Source organism: Cebus imitator, unplaced genomic scaffold (genome assembly GCF_001604975.1).
Source record: "Cebus imitator isolate Cc_AM_T3 unplaced genomic scaffold, Cebus_imitator-1.0 Scaffold181, whole genome shotgun sequence".
Taxonomy (NCBI): Eukaryota; Metazoa; Chordata; class Mammalia; order Primates; family Cebidae; genus Cebus; species Cebus imitator.
Genome location: NW_016107496.1, coordinates 1,218,868 through 1,234,410, shown reverse-complemented (window position 1 = coordinate 1,234,410; position 15,543 = coordinate 1,218,868). Strand labels below are relative to the sequence as shown.

The following is a 15,543-nucleotide window of genomic DNA, read 5'->3' as shown; positions in this document are numbered from 1 at the left end:
TGATCCACCCGCCTCGGCCTCCCAAAGTGCTGGGATTACAGGTGTGAGCCACCGCGCCCGGCTAAACTTCCTTTTTTTAAGACTGTATTTTGGGTTTAATTTTCATTTCATTTACTTATTTGTTTTTATTTTGTTTGTTTGTTTATTTGAGACTATGACTCACTCTGTCGCCCAGGCTGGAGTGCAGTGGCAAAATCTCGGCTCACTGTAACCTCTGCCTCCTGGCTTCAGGCAGTTCTCCCCACTCAGCCTCCAGAGTAGCTGGGACTACAGGCGTGTGCCCCACTGAAAATGAGCCTGGCTTATTTTTGTATTTTTAGTAGAGCAGGGTTTCACCATGTTGGCCAGGCTGGTCTGGAACTTCTGACCTCAGGTGATCCATCAGGCTCGGCCTCCCAAACTGCTGAGATTACAGGTGTGAGCCACCACACCCAGCCATAGCAACCCTTTTAAAGTAGATACTTGGCTAACATCTGTAATCCCAGAACTTTGGTAGGCCAAAGCAGGAGGGTTGGTTGAAACTAGGAGTCAGAGACCAGCTTGGGCCACATGGAAAGACCCCATCTCTGTAAAAACAAATAAATAAACAATAACAACAACAAAAAGCCAGGCAGGGTGGTGCCTGTCTGTAGTTCCAGCTACTTGGGAAAAAGAGTCAGGAGAATCATTTGGGCCCAGGAGTTCCAGGATAAAGCAAGCTATCATCACCCCACTAAATTCCAGCCTGGGGAACAGAGCAAGACCCTGTTTCAATAAATAAATACATGAATTTATTTTTTTTTAATAATTTTTTTGAGACGGAGTCTCATTTTGTCACCCAGGCGGGAGTGCAGTGGCACCACGCCTGGCTAATTTTTGTATTTTTAGTAGAGACGGGGTTTCACCATATTGGCCACGCTGGTATCAAACTTCTGACCTCAGGTGATCTGCCTTCCTTGGCCCCACAAAGTGCTGGGATTACAGGTGTGAGCCACCACACCCAGCCAAAAAATTTTAAAAAATAAAATGGATACTATTATGTCAGCTGTAAAGGATACTAAGATTCTAAGAGGCTGAAAGAATAAAAAATAGGACAACTAGAAAATAATGCAATCGGCCGGGCGCGGTGGCTCAAGCCTGTAATCCCAGCACTTTGGGAGGCCGAGGCGGGTGGATCACGAGGTCAAGAGATCGAGACCATCCTGGTCAACATGGTGAAACCCCGTCTCCACTAAAAATACAAAAAATTAGCTGGGCATAGTGGCGCGTGCCTGTAATCCCAGCTACTCAGGAGGCTGAGGCAGGAGAATTGCCTGAACCCAGGAGGCGGAGGTTGCGGTGAGCCGAGATCGCGCCATTGCACTCCAGCCTGGGTAACATGAGTGAAACTCCGTCTCAAAAAAAAAAAAAAAAAAAAAAGAAAATAATGCAACCTAATTCAAATCCTACTGTTGGTTCTTCTGACACTAAAACTCATGCTCAAGGATGAAAGACAAGTCATAGGCTAGGAAATAATATCTACAACACATATTATAAAGGTTTAAGGTTTCTAACATGCAAGGATACCACCAAACTAGATTTCAGAGAAACAAATTGGAACACACTTTAAAAAGAAATAGAGAATATGATGAAGCAATTCACTGAGGAGAAAATGCAAATGCCCAATAAAGATTTGAAGAGATGCTGAACTTCATTAAGCGTTAGGGAAATGCAAATTAAAGTAATTAGAGGCTGGGTGTGGTGGCTCATGCCTGTAATCCCAGCACTTTGGGAGGCCGAGGCGGGTGGATCACCTGGGGTCAGGAGATCAAGACCAGCCTGGTCAACATGGTGAAACCCCATCTCTAAATAAATAAATAAAGTAATTAGATGTTATTTCTCACCATCATCTTGACAAGTTTAAAAGAGTGGTAACATTCCATGCCAGTTACAAAGAAAAGGCCAGTTTCTTGCACTTGGTGAAAGTCTAAATTGTTACAACCTTTTTCAGAAGAAATCTGATACAATATCAATCAAATACAATTGTTTGAGGCAGGGTCTTGCCGTGTTGCCCAGGGTGGAGTGCAGTGGTGCTATTATAGTTCACTGTAGCCTCAGCCTCCCATGATCAAGCAGTCTACCTACCTCAGCCTTCCAACTAGCTGGGACTATTGGCATGTGCCACCACGCCCAGCTAATTTTGTGTTTGTTTGTTTTATTTTTATTTATTTTTATTTTTATTTTTATTATTTTTTAAGAGGCAGAGTCTTGCTATGTTGCCCAGGCTGGAGTGCAGTGGTTATTCACAGTCGAGATCCCACTACTGATCAGTACCAGAGTTTTGACTTGCTCAGTTTCTGACCTGGGCCAGTTTATCCCTCCTTAGGCAACCTGGTGGTCCCCTACTCCTGGGAGGTCACCATATTGATGCTGAACTTAGTGCGGTCACCCAATCAGCATAGTGCCCTACAGCCCAGAACTCCTGGACTCAAGCAATCCTCCAGCCTCTGCCTCCCAAGTAACTGGGACTACAGGCACTCGCCACCGCGTCCGGCTGTTTGTTTTATTTTTTTATTAGAGGTGAGGTCTTGCTGGTTGCCCAAGCTGGTCTTGAACTTCTGACCCCAGGTGTCCTCCCACCTCAGCCTTGAAAAGTGCTGGGATGCCAGGCCTGAACCACGATGGCTGGCCTGATACAATATTAATAAAAACTGTAAAACCATGTCTTCTGTTTTACCCTATTTATCACTTAATTGGGATACAGCTTCAACAAAAAAACGCAAAAGTGCATATAGTCAAAGACATTTATTGTAGCCTTGCTTATGCTGGAAAAATAAGAACTGCTTATCAGTAGTTCCCACTTCAGTAAATTAAAATATTCCCATATTTTGTAACAAAAACCCGTAATAAAATTTGAGAACAGTAGCTAGGCACAGTGGCTGACGCCTGTAGTCTCGGCACTTTGGGAAGCTGAGTCAGGCAGGTCACGAGGTCAAGATATGAGACCATCCTGGCCAACATGGTGAAACCCTATCTCTACTAAAAATAAAAAATTAGCTAGGCGTGGTGGCGTGCACCTGTAGTCCCATCTACTTGGGAGGCTGAGGCAGGAGAATCACTTGAACCCCGGAGGCGGAGGTTGCAGTGAGCTGAAATTGCACCACTGCATTGCAGCCTGGCAACAGAGAAAGATTCTGTCTCAAAACAAAAAAACAAAAAACATCGAGAACAGTAAAATAATTTTCCATATCAAGTAAAGACCCTAATCACTCCTTGCTCTTTTTCCTTATAGATTATTTTGAATATATTTATGTTTTACAGAAGTAGTGCTACATATCATATTTAAAAATTATTAATAGCCTATGAAAATTCCATATGTTAATTTGACAAACTATAAGTATTTGGCAAAGCAAATGTATGTCAATTCTTGGCAACATTAAAATGGTGTGAAAATTAATTGGATCTTGAAATTATGGTATATAAGTAAATTCATTGGCAAAAATTTTTAAACCTTTTTTATAGGTAGGACATAGTGGCTCACCCCTGTAATCCCAGCCCTTTGGGAGGCTGAGGCAGGTGGATCACTTAAGGCCAGGAGTTTCAGACCAGCCTGGCCCGCATAGTGAAATCCCATCTCTACTAAAAACACAAAAAATAAGCTGGACATAGTGGTACATGCCTGTCATCCCAGCTACTTGAGAGGCTGAGGCATGAGAATTACTTGAACCCAGGAGGCAGAGGTTGCAGTGAGCTGAGATGGTGCCACTGCACTCCAGCCTGGGAGACAGAGCAAGACTCCCTCTCAAAAAAAAAAAATAGTTAAATAACCTTCCTCCATCACGTATCAATACAATGTGGGTAGGATAAAGTGGTGTGTTCTCTAAAAGATATATTTTTTCTAATTTTTTTATTGATAATTAATAGTCATACATACTCTAAAAGATATTTGATTGTTTTACAATATGCCTCTCAGTCTCTGGTTATTGTAATTTAAGAAAAAATTACAATAGCCAAGAATACAGAAATTGAGAATATAAACACATTCTTCTACTACAATCTTTCTCACTCCTTTAAGGTTTTCTCATGTCCACTGCAAGCAGTTTCTTTCTTTTTCTTTTTTTGAGATGGAGTTTCGCTCTTGTTGCCCAGGCTGGACTGCAATGGCATGATCTTGGCTCACTGTAACCTACACCTCCCAGGTTCAAGCCATTCTCCTGCCTCAGCCTCCCCAGAAGCTGGGATTACAGGTGTGCACCACCACACACCTGGCTAATTTTTTGTGTTTTAGTAGAGACAGGGTTTCTCCATGTTGGTCAGGCTGGTCTTGAACTCCTGACTTCAGGTGATCTGCCTGCCTCAGCCTCCCAAAATGCCAGGATTACAGGCGTGAGCCACCAAGCAGTTTCTTTAATGCTGTTGGGATGCCGTTTGTGGGCAAAGCTAGATTTGGGACAAGTTGCCAAGCTCTGCTAGGAAGTCCATCCTCAGGGGGAAGTTTCTTCTCACCTCCAGGATCCCCTGTGCTTCCTCGGTTGACTCAGGACTTCATATGCAGCCTGGATCTCCAGGAAGTGCTTCTGTGCCTCCTCTGTCTGGTCCAGGTTGTGGTCTGGGTGCCAGATCTTCACTAGCTCCCGATAACTCTGATGTATTTCTTCATTTGTTGCCCCTTCTGGGAGGCCCAAAACCTTATGGAAACAGAAGATGACAAATCAGAATATTCCACGTTGTCAGAGTACCTGGGCCTTTCCTTGCACCTTTGCTAAATCAGACTATCATATCTCTAGAATTGGCTTTTACTTGCCCATGGGAAAGCTCTGCTTAGAATCACAGAGTAATAATAAGAAAAAAATTATTTTAGAAAAAATAAAAGCTCGTAGCAGCTTTATTTATAATAACCCCAAACCAGAAGCATCCCAAATGTTTATTCACAGTGGAGTATATCTATAACTGTGTTTATATATTATAAACTGTGGTATAATGGTACAATGGGATAACTTACAACAGTGAAAACAATTTACAATTGCAAGTAACAAGAGCAATAAATCTCATAAACATCACATTAAATGAAAGATGAAAGATGCCAAATACAAGTCCAGGCATGGTGGCTCACACCTGTAATCCCAGCACTTTGAGAGGCTGAGGCAGATAGATCATGAGGCCAAGAGCTCAAGACCATCCTGGCCAACATGGTGAAACCCTGTCTTTACCAAAAATACAAAAATTAGCTGAGGGTGGTGGCGTGTACCTGTAGTCCCAGCTACTCAGGAGGCAGAGGCAGGAAAATCACTTGAACCTGGGAGGCATAGGTTGCAGTGAGCCAAGATCACGCCACTGCCGTCTAGCCTGGCAACAGAGCAAGACTCCGTCACGAAGGAATGAAGAAAGGAAAGAAGGAAGGAAGGGAGGGAAGGAGGAAGCCAAATGCAAAAGAATACATATTGATGGTTCCACCTATTTGGAGCTCAAGAATGAGCAAAACTAATGTATGGTGACAAAAGTCAGAACAGAGATGACCTCTGAAGGTGCGAGTATAGGCTGAGAAGGGGAATAAAAAAATTTCCTTAGTGCTGGAAATGTTTCATACCCTGATCTAAGCAGGGTATACATAAAATTAGTGCACTTTATATACTTTGTACCTCAATAAAAAGTAAACAATATACACATATAGCTTTCCTATTCACTATTACAGCCTCTGTAACCTTTGCCCATTGCACAGATACCCAAAGAAGCCAGAGCATGCTTCCAGCGCCTGGCCAACTGACATGAGAACAGTCCTTCCACATGAGGGCCACCAGAGCCACCAGACAGGACTGATGGGGAAGAAAGCCTTACCTGGTAAGCCAGTTGACGCTTCTCATCCTGAAAACTCTGAACAAACTCATAGAGCTTCTCCCACTCCTGGAAGTAGCTGCTGTTGAAGCCAGGATCCCCCGTCAGTAGCCTCCAGATCCGGTAAGGCAGAAGGAGGAAAAGCTCCATGAGGCGGCCAAGAAGAGGGAAGAAGTTGAACCAATTCAAGAGGGAGCCAAGGATTTCTGCCACATAGCTTAGGGTGGCAGCTGTGTTGCAGAGGGCACTGTATGCCAGTGGGCCTGTGAAAGCGAGGTAAGCCAAGCCTAGCCGGTAGAGCCTCACACTGAGTGGCTCTGACGCCACTGACGCTTTGTAGCGGCGATGCTTCTGAGCTGTAATGCTGGCGGCCACACTGATGGGCAGGATAGCTATGGGGCGGCCATAGAAGATAGGGGAAGTGAGAAATGCTGCCCCTATAGTGTTCTTAAAGTCTGAGGTCTGGTTGCCAACAGCAGCCACCAGCAAGACTCCTAAGCCAACTGCCAGTGGGAGAGCCACAGTATAGAAGTTGACCATGGAAGAAAGGCTAATCAGTGCCACAAGGCCAAAATAGATGCCAACTATCACCTGGGCAGCGAATCGAATGGGACTTAGAGGGGGTGTCACCCCTCGGGGGCTCTGCCTCTGTCCCTGGGCTTTGTTGGCCTGAGCTACAAAGCTTGGGAGCTTCCAGAACTCCAAAAGCCAGCCCAGCCCACCGCCCCCCAGGGTCAGCATCCAGAGCAGAGCATGGCTGTCCCTTCCTAGGTATAGGTGGTGGAGCCCAGCAGGGCCCCCCACAGCCCAGAGGGCATAGGTCACCAGGAGCCCTTTGGCCATCCTCTAAGGCAAAGGTCTCAGAACAGGTCCAGTTGCTCACAGCATAGAAATCTCAGGGTCCTCTGTGAGAATCATGGATGTCATGGCCCCAGAGTTGTCCTTAGGTCCTAAGAGATGGAAAAGCAGAGTCATAAGATGATGTCCAGGCTCCAACACAGCAACCATTTCTCCTTCTAATAAAAGTAGCATCCAGGCCAAGTGCAGTGCCTCTCACCTGCAGTCCTAGCACTTTAGAAGGCCAAGGCAGGTGGATCACTTCAGGGGAGGAGTTGGAGACCAGGCTGCCCAACATGGTGAAACCCGGTTTCTACTAAGCATACAAAAAATTATCCAGGCATGGTGGTGGGCGCCTGTAATCCCAGCTACTCAGGAGGCTGAGGCAGGAGAATTGCTTGAACCCAGGAGGTGGAGGGTTGCAGTAAGCCAACATTGCGCCACTGCACTCCAGCCTGGGCGACAAGAGCAAAACTGTGTCTCAATTAAAAAAAAAGTAGACTCCAGATCTGCCTGAGTCCTCACAATGCTATTTATCTCATATCCCTTGCCCTAGCTCCTCAGTCCCATTCTTTACAACCACAGTGACTCCAGATTTAGAGGAGGAAGCTGTTTAAATTTCAGACCTCCTCTGAGACCAATGACCCCAAATGGCTCATGGGGGGATGTGTGGAGGGGCAGGGCTGCATTGGATGCCTTTCCAAAGTTCCTATACATTTTGAAAGCCTCTGCCTCACCCCTGACTTAACTCCAACTTTGGCTGCCCTCCCACATTTGGCCCAAGCTTTAGCCCCCCTCCAGCCTTCCGAACTCTCCAGGCCATGCGATTTTCCCACAGGTCAAACTTGAAAGGGGTCCTGAATTCCCTCTATTAAAATATCCTGGAAAACTACGTTTGACCTAGACCTTGGCACCCCACATTTTTGGGGGGCCGGCTTGGAAAGCCTCTCCACAGCAGCTGGACGAATCCTCACTGTATCAAACCAGACGCCAAGCTTGCCTGCCAGTATCCCCTCTACGTGGAGCGACCACCAGCCAGCACCCGCTAGTCCCAAATTGAGCGTCCGTACCTGGGTGCACTGCTCCCAGACCGCGTCATTTCCTTTGACTACAGAGTGAAAAGGGCCTGTCTCGCCCGGCTCCTACTTCCATCCAAATGGACTTTGTCTTTTGTGTCACGGAAGTCGGGCGTCCCCAGGCCAGGCTCCTCCCCAGGGCCCCTCCCCGGCCCCCTAGGGATCACCGTCCCGCCGGGGACTCCTCCCGCCCTCCCTCGCGGGGAAACTCAGGGCAAGGCTCTGCAGACGCCCGCAGCTCGCGGGAGCTCAACGCCCAGTCCAGGCCCAGTGCCTCCCGCCCGAAGGCACCACAGCCGCCAGGTGGCGCTGCCGCTGAGGAAGAGCGGCTCCGGGCGGTCCCCAGACTCACCTTGCGCGGATGCCGAGGCACAGCAGCATACGGCGGCCCCTACTGAGGGGCTGCCTAGCGGGAGCAAGGGACGCTCCTATCTGTAGTGCTAAAAAAAAGGATAAACTCCTGTAAATGCAAGAATATGCCCTTGATTGCCTCTTCCCACCACCATAAATAGAAAGGTGACTCCTCCCTCACCTCAAGCTGCAAGCTCCTCTCTTCACGCTCCGTTGACCTTCAAGACTGGATGGTTCCACCTCCAATTTCCCTAAGGCAGAGACATCCACTGACAGGCTGCCTACTGCAGGGAGGGACCCCCCAACCCAGGCTGGCGTCAGCCCCCCACAGAGCTTGCCTCAGGGGCCCGCCTTTGGGCCTTCCAGTTAGGGGCTTTGCTTCTGCACCTGAGCGTGAGACCTCAGGAGCCTCCCAATCCAGGGCTGCTCTGTCCCACGGGCCAAGGGCCAGAAGAAAAAATGGGAGCAGAGGGATGGAGAGCGGGAGGCACCACTAGGAGGGCGAGGCCGCAGCCGGAGGCTGGGGGTGGTCTGCCTTCCCGCGCCTCTGCGCTGCCGCGGAGCTGCAATGCAAGACACCTTCATTTCAATGTCCCGGGCTCCAATCCCGGGTTCTACTCCATGACCTTAATTAAGTCATACAGCTCCTTGGGCCTCAGTTTCCTTCTCTGGAAATCTCGTGGATCTCCAAGGTCCCCCAGTCTGGACTTGCAGGGGTTTGTGGGGAATGTTCGGCCTCGCCGGTGTCACCTCCCTGCGGTAGGCAGAGCGCTTCCCTCCAAACCCCCGGCGCCCTCAGGCCTCTTCTCGGCCTAGAGAGGAAATGCTGCTTTCTATATAACCTCTTAGGGCTCACTGCAGGGCTAAGGCTGGGAGGGGCCCCAAAGCGACGCCTCAGACTGCTGGGGGCGGGGGCGGATAGGGGCGCTGAATAATGAATGAGACTTAATTGGGCCCGCACTGCGCGACGGCGCTCTAATCTTTGCAAATAGCGCGGCAGCGGCTGGACAAACAAACTATCTCCTGGCTAGGGGGTGGGGTGGGGGCGGCAGCCACACAAGGGAGAGGGAAGGGGATGGCCGCCGGGGCACCCAGCAGCAGCGCGCCACCCGCTCTACCGGCCAAGGAACCCAAGAATGCAGGGCTGCACTGGCGGCCCAGAGAGTGGGAGTCGGGATGGGGCTTAGGGCTCCTCTCTCGAAGCTAGGGCTGGGGAGGGAGAGAAGCTGATTGTGCGGAGAGAGCCAGAGGCCCAAGGGCAACGTGAGTGCGAGGAAAAGCTGAAGAAATGAGTGGAGGGCGGAGGAGAGGGGAGAAGTGAGCGAGGAAAAGGCGCACCCGGGAAGGGGCGGTGGGGTGAGGGAAGCGGGAGAAGAGCTGTTACCGGAAGGAAAGGGAAGAGCAATGGAGGAACGAGCGAAGGAAGGCGCGAGGGGCCAGGAGAAGAGGAATTGGAGAAGAGTCAAGGAGAGGGATGCGAGGTGACCAGAATAAGAACTAGGGGGCGGCAGGGCGGTGGGAGGCGCCCCTGCCTCCTCCTCGCCCCTCAGCGCTCCCGCCCTAGCACTCTCTCCAGCTGCCCGCACTCACTTTGTCACAATTACGGGGCCGTCACTCGGCCCGGATTGTTTTCCCCAAATTGTTGTTCTATAAGCTGGCGCAGAGTGGGAGGTGGGGGATCTGACGAGCTGTAGCGAGAGGAAAGGGTCTGCGCTGTGGTGGGGGGCGCGGTGGTGCATTTACCGGCAAACGGGCCCCGCGTGGGCGGGGGAATCCAGAAACCACGCGGGAATTCTGGTTGCTGCCTCAGCCTCATCGCTGACCCTGCTTTTAACCTTCTTGGCCCTTCTCAGCCTCGGCTGCCTCGGTTTCCCCAGCGGAGCACTACAAGGATCGGAGGCGGGGGTGGAGGAGGTGCTTGTAGGAGGGGTTCAAACTTTCCTGCCTGCTCCATTCTGTCTTGTTCTTTACTACCCGGTTCTCCCCAGCGGGGGCTGAGGTGGTCTTTCCCAGCCCAGCAGCCCCCAGAGCAACCTCGAGTGCCTTCCCCCGCAAGTGAGGCTTCCGCTCTCACCCAGTCTGGGTCATCTCCTAGCCGTCTGTGCCCTCCGACCCCCTGCCCTGCGCCGCTTGATGTCCCAGACTCTCAGTTTGGCAAATATATGTTGCGCGCCCACTGAGTGCCAGCACTGATCCAGCCTCACTCCGCCGCCTCTTCCCCGCCACCCGCCCCTTCCCTGCCCGCCCGGCCTGTCGGCTCCGTGACAGCAGCCGCCGAAGCCCCGGCCCCGCGGGAGCGGCCGGCGAGAAGCCGCCGCATGGCTGGCTCCGACACTGGCCTCCCCAGCGGCTCCAGGGGCAACGAAGGGTAGCGGCCGCTGAAGCGAGACTAGAGCCGGCCCGGGGAGTTGGCAGAGCTGAGCGGGGGAGGGGGAGGCCCTGAGCGGGCATCTCTCCGGTCCTCTAAGGCCTGTCGCTCTCATTCCATCGCCCTCGGGTTCCGCCCGGGTCCCGCCCGGGTCCCGACCCCTCCTGGCTTCGCGCTCCTGGGACGTGGTAGGCTCCCCACGCCCCCTCCCCCAGCCTGGGTGATTTACACGCGGGCTCCGCGAAGCGGCCGCTTCCCAATCAGGAATATCGACCCCGGGCGGGGCCCCGGGGCCGCATCGATCCCTCTAAGGCTCGGGATTTAAAAATGTCAAATTTGCCTTTTCCAGGCGGGCAGAGGGGGCGGGGGCCAGGAGGAGGGCGGTTGGGAGGAGGGATGGACAGCAGGGCATCGACCAAGCGTCTGTGCCTAGAATGTGAAGTGACCTGCGCATGGCCGAGTCCTGACACTAGCAATAGCCTCTGGATGGGGTCGGGAAGAAAGCCCTCCTCCTTCTCCTTCTACTCCAATCTCCATGGGGTATTCTGCTGGGCTGTTGTATTCTTAGAGAGAAGAGCCCCAAGAGGAACAAAGAGAGCGCCCCCAAAATGTAGGAAGAAAAATTTGGAAGATTCCTAAATTTGGAAATATGCAGACACAAAGGAGGGTACAGAGGACAGTTTCGGTGGCTCATGCCTGTAATCCCAGCACTTTGGGAGACTAAGGTGGGTGGATCACCTGAGGTCAGGAGTTCGAGACCAGCCTGACCAACATGGTGAAACCCTGTCTCTAATAAAAATACAAAAAAATAAAAATAGCTGGGTGTAATGGCAGGTGTCTGTAGTCCCAGCTACTCAGGAGTCTGAGGCAGGAGAACCTCTTGAACAGAGGTTGAAGTGAGCCGAGATTGTGCCACTGTACTTCAGCCTGGGAGACTGAGCAAGACTCCTTCTGAAGGAGGAGGAGGAGGAGGAGAAGGAGAAGGGCATAAAGATAAAGATACAGAAGTTCCAGGAGATAGCCTAGCCTCAAGGAACAGTAAGGCAAAGGGAAGGAGTCTTGCTGAACAAAACAGGGAACCAGAGATCCAGAGTCACCCCAGCTCTCTGCTCTGTAGACCCAGGAGGTTCAGGACTGAGAAGGAGGCCAGGTTCAACTTCTTGGTGTTTCTGAGAATGAGGAATGAGAGTGGAGATGAAGCCAAACTGAAGAGAGTAATTAGGAGAAGAATTAGAGTGCAGTTAGTATTACTCTCCCAAGGTGTAAACTACTAACTAACTTGGACCTGAGACCCAAAAGGTTAGGGTCCCAGAGGCAGCTAGTACAGGCTCCAAAGAGGTAGGCTGCCTTGGAGGTCTGAAGGTCGGCCCCTCTCTTCTTGAGCATCACACAGGAGTCTGCTCAACATCTACCAACTCCTCTCTGGCCACCACCAGCCTAGGGAGGCCACATGGGTTGGAGATCATGTCTTATATTGGAGACGGTGTATATGTATGTGTAGGGGCATGGGCTAGAGAACTATGGCAGTAATCACTTTCTTCCCCAGGGCACAGCAAGTAGGTGTCCAAACTTTGGCAAAACAAACAAACAAAAAAAACCATCCACCACTTTCAAGACCCTTGGGGTAGGGATGATAGTGGTGAAGGTGCTGGAAGGGAGCAGCTGTCCTGACCAGCACTCTCACAGTTAACATCTAGCACCACCCCCACCCCCCACCCCAGCAGCACACCTCAGCTGTCACCGTGTGCACTGCCATTTCCTCCACAACTGGAGACAGAGCTGACAGCCAGCTGGGGGGTAGTGGGGAGACAGACACACAGGGAGAGGTGGTGGCTCATCCTCAGACCGGAATCTTACATCTCCACTGACAAAATCATACTGACACATACCTGGCACTGACACACACAGTCACTGACTCCCACGTGCGATCCACACTCATCAATCCCTGTCACACACACCATCTCTGAGTGCACAGTCACGCACAATTTCTCAGAGGTCAGGCCGAAGCGCCTAGTCTTGAGACCTGCCTAATACCCTTCCTTGACATCTCAGACCTTAAATCACCTAACCCCAGAAGAGGACTTGGGTCCCCGCCCTTGCGTCCCAGCCAGGGTCAGCTCCAACAACTGGGAGCTCAAGCTCAAGGAAGTCAAGTCCCAGGGTCAAGGCGAAGGACCAGGGGCAGACGGAGCAGTGGGGCTGTTAAACGCTTGCCTTAGCCCCCACTTGCTACCGGCCTCTTTCCCAGCACGTCCACTCGGAGCCCGCCCGGCCTGCCACCCGCCTGTCAGTAGAGTAATGAATGCGCGCTAGGGGCCCCGGGCCCCCCTGGAGTCGTTCATCACTGCCAGGACTGCCCACCTCTCTGCCACCCGCCGGGAGGGCTAAGCAGCCTGGGCTGTGAGAGCCCCTCACCCCCCATCTCGACCACTAATTGTCAGATTGAGATGTTGATTTGTCAGCTGGGAGCTAGCGCCAAAGAATCTGCAGTAAAACCTGGACTCCTTGGACTCCCTCTCGACTCCCCTCGGGTTCGCCAGGACTTGGAGCCTCTCTTGAGTGGACGCGGATGGGTTGGATTTCACTGAACAGAGCAGGCATAGAAGCGCAGTGTCATTCAAAGTCGGTAGGAGGCGCCCCAGGCTAGAAACCTTGGTTTACGTAGGAGGGGTCGCCCTGGGCCTGGTTCCATCTGTACCTGCCGGACCCCTAGGGCTAAGCCGGTCCCCAGCTTCCCAGCAGGGGGCGCCCTGGACCTCGGGCCTCCGGTCTTCTCAGCTTTTGTTCCCTCTTCCCCACTGGGAGGCCCCAAGCCCCCAGCCCCAGTTTCCCTTCTGGGAGCGCCCGGGGCCATAATTTCCGCCCCCCCCCGCCCTTCTGCTAGACGCCTCAGGCCGCAGTTTTCCGCTGCCCTATGGGAGGTGCCCCTGCCGCAGGTCCGCCCTCGCCCTGCCCTGCGCGCCTAGGCTGCAACCGCACCTGTCCTCTCCCGGCCCGGGCCCGGGAGCTCCCCGGGCGGCCGGCTGAGTGACGGGCGGCCGGTGATTATGCGGAAGGGGGAGCGGGGTGCGCCGCGGGCGGCAGCGCTGACCCTTCACATTTCCGATCCGCCGGGACCCTCATCCATCCGAAGCTGCTCTTTGTCTGGCCGCCTAATTGCCGGCGGACAGGATGGATGGCGGGACCGACAGCCGCGGAATCCCTAATAAAGGCCGCGGCCGCCGGGGAGGGAGTGCAGGAGGGAGGGGGAGCAAGAGGGAAGGAATGGAAGGAGATGGGCGGAAACACCGGGCCGCGGTCTCCGGCTCCGAGGCGCTGCACGTGGCGCTCACTGAAGCCCAGCTCTCACCGGGTGCTAGTTCGGGGTCGATCCGGGTCCGGTTGTGGTGGGTTGGGGCCAGTTAACTCTCCTGTTCGTCAGAGGAAAGCTGGGGATCCCAAGCAGAAAGAGCATCCTAGGGCCTTCCCTGCTTAGCCAAGCCCTTGAGACTTGGAGCTTGGCACTACCTCCTGGGCTCTGAGCTCTCAGCAGCCTGGGCCCCTACCTTGGCTTGCCGCACCCCACCTGCCTCCTTTCACCTGTCTGTTTCACCTGTCGGTCTCCCACAGCCGGAGTCAATATCCCAGCGGAGAAATGAGGGATCTGACAGCTCTCTGTGCAGCCGATCCTCACATTTCATTAACTAGAGGCTGGAGCTGGCAAGCCGTAGAGGCAGAGGGTAGTGCAAAGGGAGGTGGAGGAGGCAAGAGCTAGGAGCAACACCTGGCCAGGGATGGAGGGCTGCTGAAGTAAATCAGCAACAGTTCTGGACTGACAGACACCCTGGAAGCAGTCTTTACACACTCTCTGGGCAGCCAGGAGCTTCTCTTCAGCCCTGTGGGCCCTGGTGCAATGCTTTTTGAACTCAAGGTTGCATTGAGCTTCAGTGCCAGAGGCACTGGCTGATGAGTGGGAGCCTTGCGCCTGGCCCTGCACTCACTCTCTGCCTGATGGCAGAGGCAAGCAGGTAGTCTCTGCACAGAGGCAAACCAAGAACAGTTTCTTGGGCTGGGACAGTTTTTCCAGCTGCAATGGGAGAACAGTTCAGTCTTCCCTTTTGTCCCTTAAGCAAATTTTCCTTGGTTTGCTTTGTTTTCCTTTTCCTCCCTTTTATCTGCCCTCTCTTCCACCATCCTTCAGTTCTCTGAAACTAACTTTGGCCATCCTTTAGCCAACAATTGAGCACCTGTTGAGTGCCAGGCTTGACAGTGACAGGGTGTGGGTTGGAGGATACACGGAGCCAACACCCGACCCTGTTGGCCTCAGATACAGAAATCTCCTGGAAGTAATTCAAATCTCACTGCCCACTCCTGGCTCGCCTCTCTCACCCTTCCACTGCTTTGGATGCCATTTGTCTCCTCTTGGGAACTGAGAAGGAAGCCAGGAGGTCATAACTCTAATTCCAGGACTATCCCTTACAGGGTGATAATGGACAAGCCATTTCCCCTTACTGGGCCCATTTCTTTACCTGTAAAATGGGGACAATATATCTACCTCCAAGGGGTGCTGTGAGGATGCAATGAGCAGTTGCATGTTAAAACCCTAAAATACAATATGCACTCAATAATGTTGTTTCCTTTTCCATGCAGACCCCTGTCCCCTCGTGTGGGCAATGTTTCCTTCCCTTCATACTAGAGTACAGGTATTGATCGACTTACGACCTATGCAACTTACGACCATTCGACTTTATGACCACAATGTTTTGCAAATATTAAACCAGTTGTACTGGTAATGCAGTGTTTTACTTAAACCTGACGAATGTAAAAATACGAAACAAGATGGTGTAGACATGATACAAATGGCATAAAATGAACAAAGAAAATTATGATATATAACAATAATGAAAGAAAATGATGATAAAATATGACTTAAAGATTTTTATGCCGGGCGCGGTGGCTCAAGCCTGTAATCCCAGCACTTTGGGAGGCTGAGGCGGGTGGATCACGAGGTCAAAAGATCGAGACCATCCTGGTCAACACGGTGAAACCCCATCTCTACTAAAAAAAAATACAAAAAATTAGCTGGGCATGGTGGCGTGTGCCTGTAATCCCAGCTACTCGGGAGGCTGAGGCAGGAGAATT

General features: G+C 51.9%; 2 protein-coding genes and 1 long non-coding RNA gene across 4 annotated transcripts in view; 1 reads left to right on the top strand and 2 right to left on the bottom strand.

The window, feature by feature from the left end:
• Nucleotides 1-111, bottom strand: part of LOC108316050 — a 1,305-nt gene extending 1,194 nt beyond the window's left edge. The window contains exon 1 of the long non-coding RNA XR_001830161.2: nt 68-111. This is a non-coding gene — a long non-coding RNA (uncharacterized LOC108316050). The remainder of the gene's footprint in view (nt 1-67) is intronic.
• A 3,653-nt stretch (nt 112-3,764) lies between these two features.
• DNAJC22 (DnaJ heat shock protein family (Hsp40) member C22) lies at nt 3,765-8,882 on the bottom strand. 2 transcript variants are annotated; one of them, XM_017545762.2, is made up of 4 exons: nt 8,236-8,882; nt 7,698-8,143; nt 5,794-6,740; nt 3,765-4,646 (listed from the first exon to the last, which is right to left on the bottom strand). In XM_017545762.2, exons 3-4 carry the CDS (start codon nt 6,631-6,633, stop codon nt 4,461-4,463), a joined length of 1,026 nt encoding a protein of 341 aa, XP_017401251.1. In that variant the 5' UTR covers nt 6,634-6,740; nt 7,698-8,143; nt 8,236-8,882; the 3' UTR covers nt 3,765-4,460. The 2 variants fall into 2 exon arrangements, with proteins under 2 accessions (XP_017401251.1, XP_037600580.1); XM_037744652.1 differs by lacking the exon at nt 7,698-8,143 and having other exon boundaries at nt 4,073-4,646; nt 8,236-8,533.
• A 1,373-nt stretch (nt 8,883-10,255) lies between these two features.
• Nucleotides 10,256-15,543, top strand: part of C1QL4 (complement C1q like 4) — a 13,485-nt gene continuing 8,197 nt past the window's right edge. Inside the window, exon 1 of the transcript XR_005202964.1 lies at nt 10,256-10,610. The gene's annotated coding sequence lies outside the window, so the exon portion shown is untranslated. The remainder of the gene's footprint in view (nt 10,611-15,543) is intronic.